General features: G+C 44.3%; 2 protein-coding genes across 2 annotated transcripts in view; one reads left to right on the top strand and one right to left on the bottom strand.

Moving 5' to 3' along the window:
• The window catches only part of LOC132400923 (craniofacial development protein 2-like), a 93,835-nt gene that overhangs the window by 44,554 nt on the left and 23,587 nt on the right, over nt 1-25,694 (bottom strand). The window lies entirely within an intron of this gene.
• Nucleotides 1-25,694, top strand: part of aldh8a1 (aldehyde dehydrogenase 8 family, member A1) — a 42,903-nt gene that overhangs the window by 7,582 nt on the left and 9,627 nt on the right. The window contains exons 3-4 of the mRNA XM_059982459.1: nt 13,664-13,811; nt 16,930-17,085. Of these exons, the coding sequence (XP_059838442.1) occupies nt 13,664-13,811; nt 16,930-17,085 (304 nt within the window). The remainder of the gene's footprint in view (nt 1-13,663; nt 13,812-16,929; nt 17,086-25,694) is intronic.

Genomic DNA, 25,694 nt, shown 5'->3' with positions numbered 1-25,694 from the left:
TGTACCAGTGATAGAGGGAATGAATGTTTAGGGTAGTAGATAGGGTACCAATTATGCAGACTGCTTGGTCTTACATGGCTGTTGATCTTCTTTCTTCTTAGAACTGCAGTCATCCAATGACCCATTCATTATACCTCTGAATTGTGCCTTGTAAGTGGAGGAAAGGGCACCTGGGCAAGGCCAGAACTTATTGCCCTCCTGTTATCATTGTTCAGAATGTGGTGGTAAACTACCTTCTTAGACCTCGAACAAGAGAAAATCTGCTGATGCTGGAATGCTTAGACCTCTGCAGTCCGTCTTGTGAAGCCACTCATACAGTGCTTTTGGGTACTGAGTTCCAAGATTCAGACCCACCAGTGATGAAAGAGAAATGAAAGTTAGAGTGGTGTGCAGCTTTGAAGGGAAAACTTAGGGTTGGTTAAGAAATAAACCTCTCATTCCCTTCCTTCAGCTGTGCTTGTACTTCATGGTACTGATGCAGCTGGCCCAGATGTGTTTCTGGTCAATGATGACTCTTAGAATGTTGATGTGGGCTCCTAGTGATGTTCATGTCTTTGAATTCCATGGTTAGACTCTCTTGATGATGGTCATTACTTACCTATGCCTCAATGTTTTGCAGATCAAGCACCCTCATTTCTGTCCTTATGAGGAAAAAAAACAGTAATGAAGTAGCCAGGCCTAGGACACTGTCCTAGTGCTAATATGATTGACCTCCAGAAATCACAAACATCTGTGCAAGCCAGAACTCCAGCCATTCGCATGTTTTCTCCCTGATGCCCACAAATTCTGCTTGTACCACTGACTTACTGCCTGTTAAGCTGCTGGTGTTTAGAGCAGCAATAAAGCTCCTTCACCTCTGGTGGTGTTCAGGGCTTCCTTCATCGGGTCTCAATTTTTACTACTGTTAGTCGAGTAAATTCCAGGTGGAGACTGAGGAATACCATTGCACTCAGATGTAGAAGGATTTTCGTTGTTGTTTCTGTAATAATTTTGTTTTACCAGTCAGGGTTGTTAGCTCTGAGCTGAACCCCTGAACCTGGAAGACCAGTGGACCACTCTTAGTCTGTCCTCTACCCTTTGACATATTTGGCATGGGTGACTCTACCAAGAGCCATAAAGCAATGAAACAATCCAACATAGCTCTCTGAGTTATTGAGAAATGCAAGCCTCCAAACCACAAAATGGCTGGGGTCCTCTTGGAGGTCTGCTTTTACCAAGGTTTCTTGACACCATAGTCATTCAAATGCTGCATTGTTGCCAGTTTTACCTCATCTCACCACTGGTATTCAGCTCTTCACTCCATGTTTTTCATAAGCTGAGTGGTCTGGTGGGCCTCAGTGACAGGAATACTGCTGAGCACATGCCTCGTGATAACACTGTTGACCACATTTATAATGATTTTGCTGATGATTGAGAACTGACTCATTGGCAGTAATTTGCCAGGTTTGATTTGTTCTGTTTTTTGTGGGCAAATTGAGCAGTATTTTTTTCATTGCCGGGTAGATGCCAGTGAAATGACTATACTGGAACAGCAAGATTATATGCACAGGTTGCTTTGGAGTGCAGCTGAAAAGTTGCCTGGCACCACAGCCCAGATCTCAGACTTACATGGTTTGAACTAAATTGACTGGCTTCTATTTTGTGCTGGGCTATGATTACAAAGGATTATAGTCAGAGAGAGATATAACTTGAAAAAAAATCCACTGATGAAATGGTGTTTATTGAAACTATGCTTTGCATTATTAAGTAAATATAGCAGGAAATGCATGATAAAAGTTTACAGAAACTGCCCAAAGTCCATGAATTATCTTTGTTTGCCAAACAGAACTTATGTGAAGTCCTGGAGGCGAAAGACCCATGGCCACAGGGACATTCAGATTGGTTAAAGCTGAATTGAATTGAATTAACTTCATTATCTACATCCTTCATCTACATAAGGAGTAAAAACCTTTATATTATGTCTCCATCTAAATGTGCAATTATAGTAATTTATAATAAATATTATATACGACAGGATAGTCAATATAACATAGAAATACAGTTGTGTCAGCATGAATTAAGTAGTCTGATGGCCTGCTGGAAGAAGCTGTCTCGGATCCTGTTGGTCCTGGTTTTTATGCTGTGGTACCGTTTCCCAGATGTAGCAGCTGGAACAGTTTGTGGTTGGGTTGACTCGGGTCTCCAATGATCCTTCAGGCCCTTTTTACACACCTGAATTTGTAAATGTCGTAAATAGTGGGAAGTTTACATCTACAGATGTGCTGGGTTGTCTGCACCACTCTTTGCAGAGTGCTGCGATTGAGCGAAGTACCGCTCCCATACCAGGCAGTGATGCAGCCAGTCAGGATGCTCTCAATTGTGCCTCTGTAGAAAGTTCTTTGAATTTGGGGTCCCATACCAAACTTCTTCAACTGTCTGAGGTGAAAGAGGCGCTGTTGTGCTTTTTCACTACACAGCCAGTGTGTACAGACCACATTAGGTGAAGGCAAATCTGCAGATGAAAGCAGTGGGCAGTGGGTCTTCATTGCAAGAGGTTTTGAGTATAGCTACAACGTTATCCAGGGTTCTGGTGATTCAGCATCTGGAGTACAGTGTGCATTTGTTGTATCCACATCTAGGCAAGGATATTTCAGTACCTAGGCAGGAATGTGGTTGTCATCGAGGGAGCACAACAGGTTCACTAGACTGAACCTGGAATTGTAGGATGTCTTGTGAGGAGAGATTGTGTTGAATACAACAATATTCATTAGAATTTAGTATGAAAAACACACAAAATTATAATGGGGCTTAACAGGCAAAGCACAGTTTCCCCTGGCTCTAGACATGGAAGAAAGTGTTGATTTTGGAACCCATTTGAGAATTGATGGTAGTAGCATAGTACTGAGGTACAGAGGAATTTCTTCACTTGGTAGGGGATGACCTGTGGAATTATCTACTACAAAAAAGCTTTGGGAGCCAAAGTGCAGAATATATTCCAAAGGAAATAGGAAGATTACTAGATCCAGGGCATCGTGATATATGGAGAAAGAAGGATGTGATATTGAAATAGAGGATCAGCCATAATTGTATTAAATGTTGGTACATTCTCAAAGTCCAAGTGACCTAATCCTATTCCTATATTTCTATGTTTCTGTGTGTACATTCAGCCAAGGCTATAGTTTCTGTGTCTTTATGAATGCATATCAACATTCTGTGAGTTATCCCAAGAGAAGACTAAAAGACATTAAAAATATCAGAGTTTTAATCAAGGATAATTTTCAGTAACTATTAATGGAGTGATCTGTTACTTATCTAAATTAAAACTCTTTAATTTATAACTGAGGCGAGTATCACATTATTCCAATTAAATATAGATTGATGTACATGCTCAAATAAAACTTTATGCAACTTTGCTGATTTTTTTTGTCAGATTTCTTTTCTCTTGAAACCAATGGAGAATTTGCTAGAGGCATTCCTGCTGGAGTCTTGGAGAATGGCCCTATTTCTGGCCAGAGCTCGCAAGACCTTTCTCTACTCACTTTGGAATCTTCATGAGCTTAAAGCAGTAAGAGACTAGTGGCAGAGCAGAAATGGGCTGAAGGAGTGTACCAGAACAAGGGTAAATTTTAAGTGTTTAAGCTTTATGTAAGATACTACACAACAGCAATTAAGACATGCAATAAGCTATGTTTTACAGTGCCTTTGGCTTTAATAAATTTTCACAAATAAACATAAAAAGTGGGTAATGAGGCAATAAAGGGAATATTTGGAATGAGCAAAAAGAATTGGTCAGTGTTGATCTTTAAGGACTCTTTATTCTATGTTCTCAATATTTATTGTTTGTTTCTTTCCCTTTGTATTTGCACAGTTTGTGGTCTTTTGCACGCCCGCCCTTTGTCCACCCTGTTGGGTGCGGACTTTCATCGATCCCATTATGTTTCATGTCTTTACTGTGAATTACTGGCATTTACTGGCATAAATTTACATAAATTTACTGGCATTCATAACAAGAGGGTTCGAGTACAGGAACAGGGAGGTTCTACTGCAGTTGTATAAGGTCTTGGTCAGACCACAGCTGGAGTGTTGTGTGCAGTTTTGGTCCCCTAATCTGAGAAAAGACATTCTTGCCATAGAGGGAGTACAAGGAAGGTTCACCAGATTGATTCCTGGGATGGCAGGACTTTCATATGAAGGAAGACTGGACCGAATAAGCTTATACTCGCTGGAATTTAGAAGATTGAGGGAGGATCTTATTGAAACATATAAAATTCTAAAGGGATTGGACAGGCTAGATGCAGGAAGATTGTTTCTGATGTTGGGGGAATCCAGAACGAGGGGTCACAATTTAAGGATAAAGGGGAAGCCTTTTAGGACCGAGATGAGGAAAAACTTCTTCACACAGAGAATGGTGAATCTGTGGAATTCTCTGCCACAGGAAACAGTTGAGGCCGGTTCATTGGCTATATTTAAGAGGAAGTTAGATATGGCCCTTGTGGCTAAAGGGATCAGGGGGTATGGAGAGAAAGCAGGTACAGGGTTCTGAGTTGGATGATCAGCCATGATCATACTGAATGGCGGTGCAGGCTTGAAGGGCCAAATGGCCTACTCCTGCACCTATTTTCTATGTTTCTATGTTTACCCAGAAGAAAATGAGCCTCAGGGTTGTATATGGTGACAGATATGTACTCTGATAATCAATTACCTTTGAACTTTGAACGTAAGGATTTTCCTGCAGAACGATACAGAAGCCCAAACCATTGTCAGATGGGGATTTAACCAGTGGGCTGAGTGAGTGACAGGAAAGATAGAGTTTCAACTGCTTGACCTTTGCATGGAACTTTATATAAGAGTGACTGATGGCAACTGACAAATTTAAAGCTGTAGCATGAAATTATTATGGGGTCTCCACCCCCAACCCAGATTTTTATTTTTGTTTGTATTGCAACAAGGATATGGTTCCTGGGCTGAGTGGAAGAGTTGGGATGCTCAATAGGGGATAGATGGAAGGAAGGCAATAATGGCCGGAACAGGACCTATGGAAAAATGTCTGGTGGTTAAGTGGGTTATAGGAAGCAGGGAATATCTCGTGGAGAGAATGAGATCAGAGACAGTCTCCTTTCTGCTGATAAAATCCTTTGGAATTGTTTTATTTTATAATCTTGCATTCCCTCTACATAATTCTAATATACAGGGAATCTTGATGTGGCTGACAAGGCCACCATTCTTGCTCATTCCTAATTGACTTTAAGAGGATGGTGGTGACACGTCTTGCAATCTAGAGTTCTGTTACAAAGGGGTTTCCAGGATTTTATGGAGGGAAGAGGAATTTATGGAAATGCTCATTTTCAAAGAAAGGGATTCAAGCAGTTCTAGTTTTTTTTCTGCGTGATCTCAAAGCAATAGAGTGATGGAGTTGTACAAAACGGAACTCAGGATCAGCTTTATTCTTTCTGTTTTATATGATGCGAAATGTGTTGTTTTGTGGCAGTAGTACTGTGCAAAGACATAAAATCATTATAAGTAAATAGTAAAAAAGAACAAAATGATGAGGTAGTGTTCATGGGTTCACAAGCCATTCTGAAATCTGATGATGGAAGGGATGAAGTTGTTCTTGAAACTTTGAATATGGTTTTCAACTTCTATACCTCCTCCCAGATGGTAGTAATGAGAAGTGGGCATGTTCTGGATGGTCAGGGTCCTTAATGATGGATAGTACCTTCTGAGGCACAGACATTATAAATGTCTGCAATGGTAAGGTGGGTTGTGGAACTAACTGAGTCTATAACCCTTTGCAGCTTCTTGCCATCCACAGTATTGGAGTTTCCATCCCAGACTGTAATGCAACCAGTTCGAATGTTCCCCACTGTACACCTGTAGAAATTGTTAGAAGAGTCGTTGGTGACCTACCAAATCTCCTCAAATTCCCAGCAAAGTAGAGTCACTGCCTTTTTCATAATTGCAACAATGTGTTGTGCCCAGGAGAGATCCTCATAGGTGTTGGCATTGAGGTACTTAAAGCTACTTAAAGCAACCCTTTCCATTGCTGACCCATCATGAGGACAGGTGTGGATTCTCCCAACTTCCCCTTCTTGAAGTCCACACTCAATTCCACGATAGTGGTGTCATCTGTGAACTTATAAATAGGCATTTGAGCTGTGATTAGCTACATAATTATGACTGTAGAGAGAGTACAGCAATGGGCTAAGCATGCATCTTGAGGTGCACTGGTGTTGCTTTTCAGTGAGGAGGAGATCATACTGATGAGGAGGTCAAGGTTCCAGTTGCAAAGGGAAGTTCAGACGCCCAGGTTTAGAAGCTTGATGATTAGTACTGAGAGGATGATAGTGTTGAACTGTAGTTGATAAACAATAATCTAACATAGGTTTTGTTGTTCATTAGCTTCTCCATAGCAGAGATGAGGGCCAGCGAGAATGCGCCTGCTGTAGAACAGTTGATCTGGTAGGCAAGACGTAGGTCCTTGCTCAGGCAGGAGTTAATTCTAGCCATAAAAAAAGCACTTCATCACAGTAGATGTGAGTGCTGCTGGTCGATAGTCATTGAGGCAGCCCACCCTGCTCTTCTTGGGCACCAGCATGATTAATGCCCTTTGAAGCAGGTGGAAAACTCTGAAGGCAGCAGAAAGAGATTGAAGGTGTCTTGGAACACTTCAGTTGGTTGGTAGGCACAGGTTTTCAGTAGCTGTCAGGTACACCATCAGAATTTGAGGCCTTTTATGGTTCATCCTCCCCTAGGATGCCTTGGAGACGCTGATCACAGGGTTGCCAGATGCTGTGTGGATTCACACAGTTGTAGTTTTATTCTCCTTTTCAAAATGTGCATAAAATGGATTGAGCTCATTGAGAAGTGAAGGATCACTGCCATTTATGCTGTTAGGTTTGGCCTGAAATCCTTGCCACAGCTGTGTTGCTCACATCACATGAAATTACTTTTCTTGCTCTCACAGTGGCCCTCTGTAGGTCACACCTGGGCTTCTGGAGGCTCTGGATCACCACAGATCCACTCAGCAGATCTTCTGCTTCATCAAGGGCTTCTGGTTTGGGTTCATCTGGTATGTTCTTGAAGGCATCTATGCCAATCTTGATGAAATCGTGACAATCACAGCACATTCATGCAAATCAAAAGATGAATCCCTGAATGTTATTCAGTCTACGGATTCAAAGCAGTCCTGTAAACACTCCTCCACCTCCCCAGACCATACCTTTGCAGGCCTCACTAGTGGTGCTGGGGTCCTGAACACTGGGAGGAGAAGGGCACCCAGGTGATCAGACTTGCCCAGGTTTGGATGTGGGATGGCACAGTAAGTGGTTTTGATGGTGGTATAAGAGTGATTGAGAGCGTTGGTTCCTGTGGTTCTGCTGGTGCCGTGTTAGTGGTCATTGATTAGAGATTTCTTCAAGCTGGCCTGGTTGAACTCCTCGCAAAGATCAGGGAGCCTCACGGTGCACTGTGTCATGACCAAGGTGCTCAGCTGCTTCAGTGCCAGCTTGACGTTGGTCGGGGTAGAATGTACACTGCAACCAGCCTGGCGGCAGAAAATTCCCTCAGCAGACAGAATGCACCACACTTGACTGCCAGATTTTCCAGGTTGGAGGAAGCAGGATTGAGATAGAAGGACCACTTCTGTGCTCCACAATGAATAAATCATGAAGCAAATGCCACCACCTCTGCCATTACCTACACTGTTGTCTGGTCCATGAAGCCTTTAGACTAGAGTGCTGGATTTGAGCCATGTCTCTATGAAGCAGAGTACAATAACCAAGGCAAGTCACTTTCAAGCATAACTGCTGGTACAGTGCACAGTAAAAATGAAACGTTTTTCAGGACTATGGTGCTACATGAAACAGTACAAAAACTACACTGAACTACGTAAAAACAACACAGAAAAAAACTACACTACACTACAGACCTACCCAGGACTGCATAAAGTGCACAAAACAGTGCAGGCATTACAATGAATAATAAACAAGACAATAAGCACAATAGAGGTCAGTAAGTTGGTGTCAGTCCAGGCTCTGGGTATTGAGGAGTCTGATAGCTTGGGGGAAGAAACTGTTACATAGTCTGGTTGTGAAAGCCCAAATGCTTCGGTGCCTTTTCCCAGACGGCAGGAGTGAGAAGAGATTGTACAAGGGGTGCATGGGGTCCTTCATAATGCAGTTTCCTTTGCGGATGCAGCGTGTAATGTAAATGTCCGTAATGGCGGGAAGAGAGACCACGATAATCTTCTCAGCTGACCTCACTATCCGCTGCAGGGTCTTGCGATCTGAGACGGTGCAATTTCCGAACCAGGCAGTGATGCAGCTGCTCAGGATGCTCTCAATACAACCCCTGTCGAATGTGATGAGGATGGGGGGGTGGTGGGAGATGGACTTTCCTCAGCCTTCGCAGAAAGTAGAGACACTGCTGGACTTTCTTTGCTATAGAGCTGGTGTTGAGGGACCAGGTGAGATTCTCTGCCAGGTGAACACAAAGAAATTTGGTGCTCTTAACGATCTCTACCGAGGAGCTGTCGATGTTCAGCAGAGAGTGGTCGCTCCGTGCCCTCCTGAAGTCAACAACCATGTCTTTTGTTCACGTTCAGAGACAGGTTGTTGGCTCTGCACTAGTCCATTAGATGCTGCACCTCCTCTCTGTACGCTGACTCGTCGTTCTTGCTGACGGGACCCACCACGATATTGCCCTGATATCACTCTGGTTCTGCAGTCGTGCTATGACTGTTATGAGTAAGTTACCTCTTTCCAGCATCTTTGGGCCATTTGTCCCTGCCAACCTTGTTGCCCACTTGCACTAATTCTCATAATCTTTGAGACCTGGGTATGTGGTAGTTTCAAATAGTGCTCAATAAATTTTATTGAAAAGTAAAATAAAAAGGTTTTATTATTTGCTCTAGTTATCAGAAATTGTTGTGTAATTAATCCATATCATTCAGCCAATTGGTAGAAAGTTTAAATGCAATGTAAGAATCTCAAGGCCCTGTTGCTTCTTTAGTAAATAGCACTTGAACTCCAAACTGACCATGTATGTTTAACTGTGCACCCAAGCTAATGGTTAATTACCAAGTATTGATTGGGTATAAAGGGCATCTCTTTTGTTTGTTTCAGTACCACTGATACATTTGATTTTACTAATCTTTTAAAAATAAAATTGTCAGAGTAGTAAATAAGTAAAAGGAGTTACTGCCTTGAGGTTGTGAATCTCATTTGGTGCTCTGCTTAAATTTGGTTTTTGGGAAACTAATTAAAGGAAATTGTGAAATTTCATTTCAAAGTAACAGAAGTATTTCAATTTAGAAAGCTTATTTGCTTTTGCGAACTTGTCTAAAGTTCCAGACAACTGGTAAATACTTCCTATTTGCATGCCTTCACTATTATGTAATACTGCCATCAATTTTACCAACATAGAATAGCTTTTCTCAAACTAAGAAGGTTTTCAACTGCCCACATGTTAAGTTAGGGTGGCAGTGGTTGTTGTGGTGACAAATGTGAGAACTTTTTGTTTATACCATTGATTTTGTTCCTGCTCATAATATTCAGTCTGATTGCAAAGTGAAAATGCATTGTCTGCATATCTGTCTCTCAGAAGAAGCTGACAAACCACTTTAGAAGAGACGATGCAGCATTCAGAAAGCGACGTCTTCCTTCTGATCAGTGGCAAGTGTCTCACACTGGGGTATTGACATGTAAACCGTGATTCAACCTGGGACATGAGTTAATGTACCTGAGCAATTTATCATCATGTTGACTTGATACCTCAGCCATTTTAGTTCCAGAGACTTGTTTGAATTATGGAATGCTGACCTCCAGCCGCTCAATAGATACAAGCTTCCTTTTCTAAGCTGTTCTACAGCTTCACTCCCAAATTGCCTCCCTTCATTACTATGTAATGTTGCCTCTTTTATCCCCTTAACCCCTTGCTTTTATTTCTCCATTTTCTACCTTACCCCACGTTCTTTCACTTTCATATGTATGCATATCTCCTGACTTCTCCTTAGGATCTGCTCCCTCTTCTCTGTTCTTTATATTTCATTTATCACCTGACCTTTTTGTTAATTATTATCACATGTACTGAGATACAGTGAAATGCATTGTCCAGACAGATCCAGCCAAAATGCAGTTATATTGAGGTAGTAAAAAGAAAATCAAATATAGAATGCTTTGTTGCTGTTCAGGTAGACTAAGAGCCCGTGCCACAATTAGATGGATAGGGAGATCAGGAGCTCACCTTTTAGCATATGAGAGATCCATTCAAGAGTCTGATAGTTCTCCTTCAGTCTGGAAAGATCTGCTCGCAGGCTTTTGCATCTTCTGCAGACGGGAAGAGTAAGAAGAAAGGAGATGTGGGGAGGGAGGGATCATTGATTATTTTAGCTGCTTTTCAAGGCAGTGGGAAGTGTAGACGACCACCTTGTATCCTTCACCCATTCTTTAAATCTGTGTCCCCTGATCATTGAAGCAACTACTGATGAGAACAGTGTCTGTTTACCATACTTAAACCAATCACAAACTCATACACCTTTATCAAATTCCCTTTCAACCATTTGTGCCTCAAGAACAAACCCAGCTACCCCAGTCTAATTTATTGCTAAAATCCGTCAAGCCTGGAACCATTCTAGTGAATCCTTTTGACAAATGCCAGATTTACATAACCGTCCTGAAGTATGGTGAGCAGATTTAGATGCACCTGTGGCCTACAGGTTCAACATAAGCCTCCTGTTCATGAAATTCTTTCCCAATCACAATTTGTGACCACTGGGCTTTCTGGCACTAGTGACAGAGCACTGGTGTCATCCTGGGAAAAAGAAGAGGGATGTGATATGAATATTATTTTAGCAAATGCAATCTGGCCCAAAATTTTACGATCAGAGGGAAAGGTTTGTAACCGTTAAAGGTGGGAGGATATTGCAGCTGAAATTTTGGAAAGTGAGAGCAGTGTCTGAAGATTGAGAAACAGGCATGTGACTCACTTAATTGCCTTGTTCCCTCTGTGGGTTGGTAACTTGAAGTTTGTGGCTTTGTGTTGGCCCAGAAGTGACCCAGGAATTACTGTAGGAATACTGTACCTATTACTATCACAGCTGTTTGCTTTGGTTTTGTATCACATTTGCTGTTAGAGCTATGGTGATACAGAAGCCTCAGGCTGACTTCTTGCTAATAGATATTCTATTAGCATGTCAGATGACCAAATATCATTCAACACCTGTGTGTGTGCAGTTAGGCCATGGGGTAGAGCTCTGAGCAGCAGAGGGCCAGATGTGTACAGTTTTATGCCTCCTTGGAAAAAAAAGATGAAAAATCTTCAAATGTGCCACAGAAATTAAAAATAGGACATTTTAAGTAAATTTTGAAGTTCACTGCCAGATAGTCATCCTGTTTGACAGGCAGCTTGCTGTCAAACAAGAAAGCAGCCAGGAATGTTTGTCAGAATGAGGGTGTATGTACTGGAGTGGAGGTGTGATAAAGGAGGGAGGGGGGGAGAGAGAGAGAGACAGAGACGCAGACGGGGATGGACGGACGGCGTGGTCCTTGTAGAGGGAAACTTTATCGAGATGAGGTTTATGTGGAAGTTGGCTGAGAGCAAGAGAGTGGAGGTGGTAGGTGAATGCAAGGAGGGTTAGGAGAGATGGGAATCCTGAGGAGAGGGGACACCAGAGATGGGGGTTGAGTGAAAGATGTTTTGCAGAAGTGTGTTTTAACCTCCCACCTCCCCAGGCCACCTTTCTTTCACATTGGGCATATACAGTATTCTGTTCTACATTATCAACCTTGTACATAGACGAGTTTATTTCATTTACACAGATAGCTAGGCAATGACATAGGAAACATACTATTCTGCCAGCAGGTTGCAGTATGATACCACAAGCTTAGTTGTGGCATGGGTTTAAACCTGCATACAAATAAGGAATATGTGAAGGGCGCATTGGTTTTATTACAGTTAATCAACAGCACATCAACAAGCAAAATCTAACGTTACCTTGATCAGTATGGGCAATAATATATCTCACAAAGCACTTTGTTGCTCAGTATCCATGGGAAATACTTAGCCTATGGACGTTTGAACCCACTAGAAAATAAATCAAGTAAAAAGTTTAAATAATATGAGACTAAAATACCTCTGGAAATTCAAAACAAAGGTAGGGAACAGTAGAGACATAACAAATCAGATAGCGTCTATTCAGGAAGTAGAGATTAACGTTTCAAGTGTAACGTCTTCCTTGGAACACTGAATTATGTAAATGCTAACTTATAGATCTGAACTTGATAATATTTTAGAACTTGTGCATGCAGTTGCCACTGCTCTCCCTGTACATAAACACACGAATGAGCAGACCAATGACATGTGAGCTAACATAAACCAGAGCTTGGTTCATTTTGTGGGAGAGGATGATTTTTAAATCCACTCTGTGCAGACAGAATTAACGAAGAAGGAATCATGTCAACTGAAGCTACCACAGAAAGTCTATCTACTGTAGACCACACAGTTCCCCTGAGCTAATTTTGACTTGTTCATCAGAAAGGAGGTGAACTAGTTGGTTCAAAGAAGCAAATATTCCTATATCTGCACTGGTCTTGTATTTGTATCTGTTTTGATACACTAAAGCAAATATATTTATGACTTTTCCAATCACTGGCAGTGTCTTGCCTGCACGTGGAGCTATCTTGTAAGTCTGTTAATGGTACGTGGTGGAACTCTGTCAGTGCTTCAAGACCCATCTTTAACCTGTGGATAAATGCATGCAAATACGGAGTAAAATGTAGAGTGCTTGAGTGTCCTGACCCCTATCCTCTTTCGCAGGAGAAGGATAAAGGAGATTGCCAGAGGAAAGCTTGATCTATGCCTAAGGAGTAGAAAGAGGCAAGACCAGGGCAATGCAGAATCCCGTAGCAAAAACAGGAAAACATAGCAATACAGGTTTCAAGGGCAACGGAACATTCAAAATATTTTCTAAATTGAGATATTTTTAAACAGGAAAACATAGCAATACAGGTTTCAAGGGCAACGGAACATTCAAAATATTTTCTAAATTGAGATATTTTTAAACATCTTAACAGTGGTTTTTATGATCACAAACTTGTTACTGCTGTGTGAATTGGTTTTTCCTACGGTCAAAGCCCCTTATTTCAGATCTACAGCATCTGTAGTTACTGATTTTCCTATGGTTTCTAAGTATCAAGAAGACATTCATGTACTGGTGAAGTAATGTTAACCTATTGGAAGTAATGCAAAATCACACAACTGCCAGTTTCAAGGCATTGAATTATAAACATCTATCCATAGTCTAGGAGATCCTTCCAACGGTTGGTGGAATGTTATTCAGAGAATCTTAGGGAACATGACAGAACTTGAGTCTAGTTTCCAATCAAGGCTGCCTGATCTACAAGGAATGTCCTGTCTGAATACTTTAAAAAAACATATCAGGTTAAGATGGAGGAATTTAAGAAATCCATACCCTTATAATGTGAAATGGGGATAGTTATGGTGTTGCCAAGTGTGTAGTTCTTGATATCTCAGTCAAAATATATAAGCCTCTCTTTAGAAACACAATCAAAGTCAAGCAAATTAAATTAGTTGGCAAATTGAAGATTGATAAGTTTAAAAAAAACTGAAAAAGTGAAGCTATTTGATTTCTTGTGATGTGGTTTGTTGCTTTAAACATTTGTTAAAGGTGGATGCAGCAGTAACTGCTGCCAAAGCAGCTTTCCCTGGGTGGTCAGCAAGGAGCCCTTTACAGCGTTCCCAGATACTTCATAAACTGGCGGATCTGATAGAGGCTCACCTGGAGGAGTTTGCTCAAGCAGAATCAAAGGATCAAGGTAACCCACCTGATCACTTCTGACACATGAGAGTTGGAGCGCTGGGCTATAATGTTGCTTGCTATTATCTGTAAATGTCTTGATGAAGGGTCTCAGGCTGAAATGGCAACTATTTATTTCCTCCACAGGTGCTGCCTGACCTCTGAATTCCTCCAGCATTTTGCATTTTGTGTGTGTGTTGCTCTGGATTTCTACAGATGTACAGAATCTCTTGTGTTTCTGTAACTGTATGAACAGCGCAAGAGGAGGAATGCACCATGTCTGTCTTCGACCTCCTTCATCACTTAGTAGGTTCATGGCTGTTCTTGTATCTCATCCACTTTTCCCAAATTCCTTGAAATAAAAACAAAAACACTCAAGCCACACCACTTCTCTGGAAAAATAAACAGTGTCTGTTTCAGGTCGGGGAACATAATTTCAGATTTTCAACTTCTGCATCTTTTGATTGTGATATCCCTGACTTCCCTGAATGGCCAGGAATTATTCATTCTTATGCTCGAATGTACTCTATGTCTACATATGATCAGCTGGTAGGTTAAAGAATTCTAAGTAATTGCAATCCTCTCTGTTAGAGAGGTTTTCTCCCCACTTCAGTCCCTAATGTCCTTCACTTACCCTCAAGTCACTTTATTAATCAACCTGAGAATCTGCAGTAGTAAGGAGTGGTTGGATTGGGTTGAATGCTGGAATACTCACTTGTTGTTAGCAGCTCAGCCACACATGTTGAGTTCAAGAACTTTGTACCTCAGATTCCATCATAATGAAGGAGACTATTGCAGCAAGGTTGCACGGCTAATTAAATGCTCTAGGTTCCTACAGCTACAGTAGCCCACAGGGGCCAAAAGTTGATTGGAGTTTGGGAACAGCTGTGGACTGCTCAACCCCACAAACTTGTAACTTCATTCAGTCAATCATGATTAACTTGCACCTTCATCTACTCGCCTTGGTGTTGTGAACCATAATACTCCCGACTAACAAATATCTCAGTCCAAAATTTAAGTTAATATTCTTCCTATTTTTCTGAAGATAGAGTTCCACATCACGTCACACATAATAAAAGAAGTTGATACTAATGGTGAAAAATCAGCATCACTGGCAGTATAGGACCAAGATCAAACCTGTCACAAAGCTCATGGCCTACAGTACAGATGTGATTTCTGCTTGTGTATGTGGACATGAAAAGCCCATAGTCAGATGTTAGATGTTGACACGGAGGACCAGTGTACTTGTCTCCCCAAAGTCAGCAAAATGTTGGCAGGTTCTGGAGTCAGTGAGTTCCATGCAGGCAGGAGGAATGAGTTCCGACAAACCTCTGGGTTCGTGAGTCAGTGAGACCGGCATTCACGGCCTAGTGTTTGGGGTCCCATCATTGGCGAGTCCAGAGTTTGAGGCCTAATATCAGTGATCAATGCTGTGGATTGAGGCCCAAGTTTGAATTGGATGTCTGGAAGTTGAGGCCTGTTGGCCGGTGCTGAGTGTGTGAATCTCTGTGGATCAGCTCCGGAAGTCAAAGCCCCATGTACTTCCTTTGCATTTACTGGGCTGGGTATAGAAGGCTTCACCCTCTTGACCTTAGATATGGTTGCTAAGCCATAGCAAGAACACAATGATGAGTATGGCTCAGGTGGAGATCCTGCCCCGAGCAACCTCTTCATTGCCTTTGACAGAGGACAAGCCAGGTGCAGAACTTTGCCTTGTGTCAAAAGCTGAGACATTTTCCAGGTACTTTTCTTCATGACAGCCCTATTGAAGGTCATTGCAACAGTTCTTCCTCTTGATTTTACTTTCTCCCCATAATATAAACAAATATAAACTCAAAACCCTCAGCCATTTGCTATTGTAACCTGAGGAGAAAATTGAACATAGCCTCATCATTACTGGTGTGATTTCACTTGTGCTTCTTCCTCCCTTGAGTTAAGGCGCTTCGGCTCATAAAAGATTTTCAACGATGCAGCAATCAATAATTAAAATTTCAACCTTAGGACATTTCTGGACTAAAATTATTTACCACTTGTTGCAGGCAGATTGTGCTATAAAACAGAACTGGTAAACAACTTCCTTAGCCAAAAAATCTCACCTCAGTCATAGGAACACCATCGTTTCCTAGAGTGGGGAGTCTAAGACCAGTGGACAGAGTCTCAGAATAGAGGGACATCCATTTAAATGAAGATGAGTAGGAATTTTTTTTAGTCAGAGATTTGGGAGTCTATGGGATTTGTTGTCACAGGCAGCTGTGGAGGCTAAGTTATTGGATATATTTAAGGCAGACGTTGATAGATTATAGATTCTTGATTAGTCCGGGTATAACGGGATATGCGGAGAGGGCATGAGATTGAGGTTGAGTGGGAAATGGATCAGCCATGATGAAATGGTGGAACAGACTAGATGGGCCAAATGGTCTAATTCTGCTCCTATATGCTATGGTCTTTTGATCTATGCAAATGTTGAAATATTCTCTTGGAAGTTCTCTGGCTGCTTGATAAAATCTGTGTTGATTGTGATGTCTTGGTATAAAGCTTCCTTCACTGAAGCACAATGATACTAATATGCCAGCCACTTAACTGGCACAGTGATTTTTTTCAAAATCTGATGTCAGCAGGATTGAAATCTGATGACCTGGCTTCCTGGCATGGTAAAGGATTCCAGTTTGAAGACCTTTGAATAAATGAACTAAACTAGCAAGTCAGTCGAAGCTACTGCAACTGTTCAGACATCAGATTACAGCAAGTCTGCTGGGAAAATTACTGTGGTCCAATTTGTCACAGCCAGGTTTGGGAGATAATGAGGCCCCCCCAAAAACCTGACTTTAATTTACTCTACAGATGGTTCCACCAGGTGGAGATGCACTAATTTCATTAGCTTGCTTTTGTATAGCCTATTAAGGATATATATTAAAAAAGGAACTTGTATTTAAATTCTGTCAATTCACATCTTTCAGAAAAATGTTAAAACACTTAAGATTTATTCATTTACTTTAATAATGTCTTCATTGTTCTCAAGCGGGTTCTCTGTCGAGTGTGTGTTCTCATACCAAAACTCCACACTAGCAGCATAATTTCATGAAATCAACCAATTATTTCATTTCATAAATATTAATTTTTCCCTTTGCAAATTTTAGGGAAAACTGTTACTGCAGCAAGAAACATGGAAATACCTCGAGCAGTTTATAATTTCCGTTTCTTTGCCTCGACGATCCTCCACAACACCACAGACTGTTCAGAGATGGACCATATGGGCTGCACTCTCTTCACCACACGAACACCAGTGGGAGTAGGTGAGGTAGTAGATAACCTCTAAACTATTATTCTTAACTACTATTTGTAAAGTTTTAATTTTTATGTGTGAAAATCTATTTGCACATTTCGTTGAGGTCACTAAGCTTTCACCTGTAATAAAACCGAGCCAATAGTCTTTTCATAGAATCTGAGGTCCTGGAGAAAAGACTCCTTCATCCCACAGCTCAAGTTAAAAATATATTAGAAGAAAGACTAGCCTGCAAAATCAGCAAGAGGAATGAACTACTCTGTCTAGGGCAGTTTATCACTCAGTTACCAGAACTAAGCATTTTTCACATTTACTGTATCACTATTGTGCTACTATTATTTGGGAACAGGGGTAAAAAAGAATTACACAAATACAAAACACTCTTAAAGCTGAGAACCAGAAATAAAAACAGAAAGTGGAAATATTAGCAGATCAGGCAGTATCTATGGTGAGAGAAATATAGCTTGATTTGTCTCCATAGATTTTGCAGGATCTGCTATTGTAACCTATGCTGTTTTTGTAAAAAAAAAATTGCAGGTAGTCTCCAACCAGTTTATGAATTGATCAGATTACATGCGGAACGGTCTCGCCGGGATCAATTTGGCGAAAATGGTCACGTGATTGTGTTTTCTTGAGCTGACTCTAGTTAGAGGATATTTGTAATAACCATGTGGATTTCCTGCTGATTATGCTTTGGCACATTGTTTTGCAATTGTGATTCCTATTCTAAGCTGATACTGATTGAAGACAAAACAAGTGCTGGTTTTCAGTACCTTTAGGCTGCTGGAGAACTGAAAGTAACCTGTTGCTGGCAGATGGGTGCTCAGTGTCCACTCCTGGAAGAAAAGCTCACCCCTACCTTTTCATCTCAGTTTTAAAATCATCCTGAGTATATAACTCCGTATTGTCATCTAGTTAATCAGTAGAAACAAACCTCTTTCACTTATTACTGGAACATTTGATAACTGTGGAAAAACTTAATTAAGTTCCCCTTTAAAGCTCTCTGTTCTAAAGTGACAAGCCCAATTTTTCAGACTCCTGGCATTATCATAGAATTTTGTTCCTGGTATCAATGAAGCACTGAAATCCTTCCTATGACAGGCTTCCCTGAACGTCATGCAATGCTTTAACAGTGGCCAACCAACATCTTCCAACATCTCAGTTTGTATTGATTATCCCTCTTTGTGAAACAGAGTTACATCATCTGTTTTTCCATTCCAAAAAAATCTATTTTTCTGTACCCTCAATCTTTCTATTGCATCTCTGTTAAATTTTATTTTGAGGGAACATACTGCCTTTATCAATTACAGCAGGGGACTTCTTCGTCAATGGATCTGGGGTTGAGAGGGTGAACAGCTTTAAGTTCCTCGGCATCCACGTCACCAAGAACCTCACGTGGTCTGTACACACCAGCTGTGTGGTGAAAAAGGCACAACAGTGCCTCTTTCACCTCAGACAGATGAGGAAGTTTGGTGTGGGCACCCAAATCCTAAGGAACTTTCTACAAGGGCACAATTGAGAGCATCCTGATTGGCTGCATCACTGCCCGGTATGGGAACTGTACTTCCCTTAATCGCAGGACTCTGCAGAAGGTGGTGCAGACAGTCCAGCGCATATGTAGATGTGAACTTCCCGTGATTCAGGACATTTACAAAGACAGGTGTGAAAAAAGGGCCTGAAGGATCATTGGGGACTCAAGTCACCCCAGCCACAATCTATTCCAGCTGCTACCATCCGGGAAACAGTACCACAGCATAAAAGCCTGGACCAACAGGCTCCGGGACAGAGCCATTAGACTGATTAACTCGTGCTGATTTGAGAGTATTTCTATGTTACACTGACTGTTCTATTTATTATAAATTATTATAATCTTCTTCTTGGCATCTGTCAGTCTCGCGAGACCGTGGATCTGTGCCTGGAAAGTCTTGCTTCAGTCTGTGTTGGTAGAGCAGCGTCTGATGTGGCTGTAGAGGCCACACGTGAGTGACAGTCTCGGCTGCACTTGAAGGCGCTGTCCTCCAGTGTTGTCTTGGGGCTGTTTATTCGGCGAGTGCACTTTTCTTCAGCAGCAAGCCTCAGCTTCTCTCCTCTTTTTAGACCTCTGCACAGTTCCAGCCTCCAGCGAGAGTGATCGCTTGCAATGTCCTCCCACCTCTTGACGTTCATGTTCAATGACTTCATGACTCTCTTGCAGACATCTTTGAAATGAAGCCCTTGTGCTGTCTTGCCAGAGGCTAGTTCTCTGTACAGCAAGTCTTTTGGGATCATCCCATCTGACATGTGATGTATGCGGCCCAGCCAGCGGAGATGGCGTTGTTGAAGCACGTTGAAGAGGCTGGGTATCTGGGCGTGGGCCAGGACCTCATTGTTGGTGACTCGGTCAGTCCACTTGATGTCCAGGATGCGTCTCAGGCTGCAAAGGTGGAAGATGTTGAGACGCTGCTCTTGTCTGGAGTAGAAGCTCCAGGTCTCGCTGCCGTAAAGCAGAGTGCTGAGGATGCAGGCCCTGTAGTCTGCAATCTTGGTGAGTGTCGTTAGCTTTTTGTTCTCCCAGACTCTCTCTGTCAGCCTGCTGAATGTTGAGGCTGCTCGTCTGATCTGTCTGTTGATCTCGGTGTCTAGAGAGAGACTGTCTCTGATGGAGGAGCCAAGGCTCCTCAAGATAGTTCAGTCATTCCACACTGACATGAAGGGCGTCGTTCAGTTTGACAGCTCTTCCTCAGAGACATTCAACATCCGCAGCAGTGTGAAGCAGGGCTGTGTGCTTACCCCACCCTGTTCAGCATCCTCTTCACAGTCACGCTGAAGCACACCTTTGAAACATCAAGTGATGGAGTCTACCTCCACACCAGATCGGACAGGTGGCTGTTCAGTCTGTCCCGGCTGAGGTTGAAAACCAAGGTTCGTGAAGTACTCATCAGGGACGTGTTGTTTGCAGACGACGCCGCACTGGCAACACACTCTGAAGAGCAACTGCAACGCCTCACGGACAGCTTCTCACAAGCCTGTCAGGACTTCAGCTTGACCATCAGCCTGAAGAAGACCAATGTGTTGAGCACCCCCCTGCCATTATCATCAACAACTACAATCTGGAGGTAGTTCGCGAGTTTACATACCTTGGCTCCACCATCACGGACAGTCTCTCCCTAGACCCCAAAATTATTATAATAAATAGATAATTATTATGATTGTGCATTGCACATTTAGACAGAGACATAACAAAGATTTTTACTTCTCACATATGTGAAGGTGATGCACCATCAATAACTCTCGGAGACGTGAGTCGAGATGAGCTTTTATTAGCTGGAAGAAAGCACCGTCAGCAGCAAGAGCCCATCACACAACATCCTGGAGACTGAGGGAGGAGCAGTGCCTCCAACCGCCTTTATACAGGGGTCTGTGGGAGGAGTCACAGGAACAGTCAGCTGAGGGGCGAGTCCAGACAGGTATATGTAGTTCACCACATTCATCGCCCTTTGTTTTAAGAGAGTCTCCATGGGGCGAAGTTTCTTACAAGTATATTTACAGGTTAAGTCTATCAGGCAGTCGAATCTGTCACTGCGATCTACGTAGCACCGGTGGTGATTGCACCAGTGCCGGTGGTGATTGCACCGGTGATGGTGGTTGTGCTGGCTCTGGCCTGACTGGAGGTGTCAGCCCACTAGGCGTCAGTAACCCCTCATGCGTGTGCAAGGCGCCCGGTATGGGAGTGTCGTGAGGAGTCTGTGTAGGGCTTGGTGTGCGCGGTGTCAGGTGGGTATACACCTCGGTGGGTACGGGGTGCATAGTCACCGTGGAGTGTTCGGGGTAGGGGTCTGGTGCTCCTGCGGGTGCCAGGTCACGGACGGAGACCGTGTCCTCCCGCCCATCAGGTAAGACCACGTAGGCATACTGGGGGTTTGCATGAAGTAGGTGAACCCTCTCGACTATCGGGGAGTATTTATTGCTCCTCACATGTTTCCGGAGCAGCTCTGGCCCTGGGGATGTCAGCCAAGCCGGTAGGGTGGTCCCAGTGGCGGACTTCCTGGGAAAAGAAAAGAGGCGCGCATGAGGGGTGGCATTGGTGGGCGTACATAACAGAGAGCAGATGGAGTGGAGTGCCTCGGGGAGGACCTCCTGCCATCGAGAGACCAGCAACCCTTTTGACTTAAGGCCCAAAAGGGTGGCCTTCCACACTGTGGCATTCTCCCTCTCCACCTGTCCATTTCCCCATGGATTATAGCTCGTGGTCTGACTAGTAGCAATGCCCCTAGCCAGCAGGTACTGACGCAGCTCGTCACTCATTAAGGAGGACCCTCTATCACTGTAGATATAGCAGGGATATCCGAACAGAGTGAAGAGCTGGCGTAGGGTTTTTATGACAGACGTGGCAGCGGTGTCGGGGCAGGGGATGGCAAAGGGGAACCGCGAGTACTCATCGATAATGTTCAGAAAGTAGACATTGCGGTCGGTGGAGGGAAGGGGGCCCTCAAAGTCAACACTCAGTCGCTCAAAGGGGCGAGTGGCCTTGATAAGTTGCGCCTTGTCAGGACGGTAGAAGTGCGGTTTGCACTCAGCGTAGACTTGGCAGTCCCTGGTCATCATCCTGATGTCTTCAAGGGAGTACGGCAGGTTCCGGGCTTTCACAAAATGGTAAAACCGGGTGACCCCCGGGTGGCAAAGATGTGCATGGAGGGCGTATAGCTGGTCGAGATGTGCGCTGGCACACGCTCCCCGGGATAGGGCATCAGGGGGGCTCATTGAACCTTCCAGGCCAGTACAGGATATCATAGTTGTAGGTGGAGAGTTCTATTCTCCACCGAAAAATTTTATCATTTTTGATTTTGCCCCGCTGTTGGTTGCTGAACATGAACGTAACTGAGCACTGGTCGGTCAGCAAGGTGAACCTTTTGCCGGCGAGATAGTGCCTCCAGTGCCTAATAGCTTCCACTATGGCCTGGGCTTCTTTCTCCACCGCGGAGTGCCGAATTTCAGAGCCTTGAAGGGTACAAGAAAAGAATGCTACTGGCCTGCCTGCCTGATTGAGGGTAGCAGCCAGTGTGAAATCAGAGGCGTCACTCTCTACTTGGAAGGGAATGGTCTCGTCCACCGCATGCATCGTTGCTTTGGCAATATCCCCTTTAATGCGGCTGAAGGCTGCGCAGGCCTCGGCTGAGAGGGGAAATGCGGTGGACTTGACCAGGGGGCGGGCCTTGTCTGCGTAATGAGGGACTCATTGGGCATAATAGGAAAAGAAGTGTGATTGTTATATGTTATGTTTTATGGGCTGAGTGCGGGTAGGTGGGACGAGGTGAATTAAGAGTTTGGCACGGACTTGGAGGGCCGAGATGGCCTGTTTCCATGCTGTGATTGTTATATGTTATATATATAAGCCCAGGTGCCGTCTGAGGGCTCTGAGGGTGGTGGGAAGAGGGAGTTCTAACAGGGGGCGCATACGGTCGGGATCAGGGGTAATGACCCCGTTCTCCACGACATACCCAAGGATAGCAAGTCGGGTGGTTCCGAACACACACTTGTCTCTGTTATAGGTAAGGTTCAGGGTTTTGGCCACTTGGAAAAATCATTGGAGGTTGGTGTTGTGATCTGGCCAGTCGTGACCGCAGATGGTGATGTTATCCAGATATGGAAATCTGGCCTTCAGTTGGCACTGGTCCACCATCAGGTCCATTTCCCTCTGGAAGACCGAGACAATATTTGTGACACCAAAGGGAACGCGCAGGAAGTGATAGAGCCTGCCGCCCGCCTTAAAGGCGGTGTAGGGGCAGTCCTCCGGGCGGATGGGGAGCTGGTGGTAAGCGGATTTCAGATCTATGGTCGAGTACACCTTGTACTGAGCTATCTGGTTGACCATTTCTGCAATGCGGGGTAGGGGGTACGCGTCAAGCTGCATGAACCTATTGATGGTCTGGCTATAGTCCACGACCATCCTATTTTTCTGCCCTGTCCGAACAGCGACCACCTGGGCCCTCCAAGGACTTATACTTGGCTCAATGATTCCCTCCCTGAGCAGCCGCTGCACCTCCGACTGAATGAAGGCCCTGTCCCCCACGCTGTACCTCCTGCTTTTAGTTGCCACAGGTTTACAGTCGGGGGTCAGGTTGGCAAACAGCGGTGGGGGAGGGATCTTGAGGGTGGAGAGGCTGCAAGTGGTGTCGGTAGTGCGGCTGTTGGCATGGTGCTGGGTGGGATGTGTGGGTCGGTGTGTGTGAGTGGTCAGTAGCAGGGTATATGGTGAGGTCCCACAAAACTGAGTATTCCTGACACTGAGTGGTGGGAGGGGCCCATCAAATGCCATAGTCACACTTTTTAGGTGGCTCTGGAAGTCCAGCCCCAATAGCACAGGCGCACACAGTTGAGGCATGACCAGTAGCGCAAAGTCCCGATATTCTGTGCCCTGCACCACCAATGTCGCTACACAATCCCCCTGGATGTCTGTGGAATGCCCCCAGCCATGGTGACCCTCTGGCTTACCGGCCGTGTCACAAATCAGCAGCGTTGCACTGTGTCCGGGTCAATTAAACTCTCAGTGCTGCCCGTATCAAACAGGCAGCTAGTCCTGTGCCCCTCCACCAGGATGTCCATCATTGACTTTGCAAGCTTGTGTGGGGCGCTTTGGTCGAGGGTTACGGAGGCCAGAGTTGAATCGCCGTCTTGGTGCCCAGTAAGCACCCGTGGGTTGGAGGCGGGGCGAGGTGGCGCCGACAAAGATGGCCGCCCCCATGCCTCGCACGAGGCAGGCAGGCAAGATGGCGGCGGCCAAGATGGTGGCCCCCATGCCTTGCACGCGGCGCTGCTCGACTCCGCTCGTGGTTCAGACTTACAGACCTTGGCGAAATGGCCCTTCTTTCCGCAGCTGGAGCAGGTAGCTTCTCGGGCCAGGCAGCGTTTTTGGGGGCACTTTCGGAGTCTGCAGAAGTAACACTGTGCGGGCTCGCGACTGGCAGCAGCTGTGGTTGCTTCGCTCGAAGGTTTCAGGGAGTTTGTGGACTCGCGAGTGGCAGCAGCTGAGGTCGATTCACCGGCGGGTGACGGGGTCTGCAGCATCCATGGAACCGGTGGGAGATCGCGTGGCTGGACAGCGTCAGCGCTGTGCAGAGAAGCCTCCAGTGTGTCGGCCGTCTCGATTGCCGAGCGTAAGGTAAGATCGGCGTTTTCCAGGAGCTGCTAGCGCACGTACACTGACCTGATACCCATAACGAAGGCATCTCGTACCAGGAGCTCCGCATGCTGTTCTGCTGTCAGTCCCCTGCAGTTGCAGGCCCGCACGAATGTCTGTAGGGCCCGGACAAACTCAGCGCTCGACTCTCTAGCCCGCTGCCGCCGCGTCACTAAGCGATGTCTAGCGTAGACGGTGTTCACCGGCCGCAGGTACTGTCTTTTGAGGGCGTCCGGTGTCCCTTGGTAGGTCAGCAGGTCCCTGATAAGGAAGAATACCTTCGGACTGACTCTGGAAAGGAGGATTTTGTGCATAATAGCAGGCTCAGTCACGGGATTCTCTTCCAAGTATGATTGGAAGCATACAAGCCAGAGTTCAAAGGCAAGAGCTGCTTGTGGGGCTTGAGGGTCCGTCCAATTTTTCCAGATGTAAAATACTTCCCATGTTTCAAAATTGCAGCTAATAAAATTGATGCACCATCAATAACTCTCAGAGACGTGAATCGAGATAGGCTTTTATTAGCTGGAAGAAAGCACTGTCAGCAGCAAGAGATCACCACACAACATCCTGGAGACTGAGGGAGGAGCAGTGCCTTCAATCACCTTTATTCCAGGGTCTGTGGGAGGAGTCACAGGAGCAGTCAGCGGGGTGGGGGGGGGGGGGTGTCCAGACAGGTAAATGTAGTTCACCACAGAAGGATTTAAGAAGTGAAGTAAAGTCAATTCAATTCAGTCCCTGAGAGAGCTGATGGCAGGTGGTACTATGAACAGTGTATGTAGGCTCTCTGCATGGAGTCAGGTGAGGAACTGGATCTTTAATTCAGCTCCGTTAATATTACTGGCATTAATCGATGGATGTGGGGGTGAAGGGTAGATGAGGGGAAATGTGAGTGGAATACTAGAAAGTAGAAGTGGAGTGAAGAAGGATTTCATGGCTTCCTAGCGTGTATGATGAATTAACTCTTCTCAGACTTCCATTTGGGCACAGGTATCGATTTTAACTGATGTTTCAATGAAAACTCTGCCATCTTCATCCCTGAAGAGTTTATTAGAAGTGGAGGTATCCTGTCCATCAATTGCCTAGTTTGACAGATGTTCATTGTACTGTATAGCAAATGGGAATTAGATCACCAAGATACCTGGGAGTGGCAGGAGTTAGGGGATGAAGAGAGAGGCTGTGTGACTTAGATACACCGAAGCAGAGCGCACCATGGGCAGAAGGACTTGGTAAATTGGGAAGATTACAGTGTCGTTGCTCCAAACTCAGGAGCAGTTCTGTAGAGGACTTATTTGGAAGTCTTTCTCATAACACTTAAGCTGCTGTAGTCTGAGAAACTTGGCCTCAGCAGTTAATTAAAACTAAATTTGAAATAAAACTCCTATAGATATTTTTGTCACACCTGCTAGACCTTGTCACATATGAATTCTTAACATTTTGGAGACATCATCTTTCTTTCTCACTCT

This window comes from Hypanus sabinus, chromosome 10 (assembly GCF_030144855.1).
Source record: "Hypanus sabinus isolate sHypSab1 chromosome 10, sHypSab1.hap1, whole genome shotgun sequence".
Lineage (NCBI taxonomy): Eukaryota > Metazoa > Chordata > Chondrichthyes > Myliobatiformes > Dasyatidae > Hypanus > Hypanus sabinus.
This window is presented reverse-complemented; position numbering and strand designations above follow the sequence as displayed.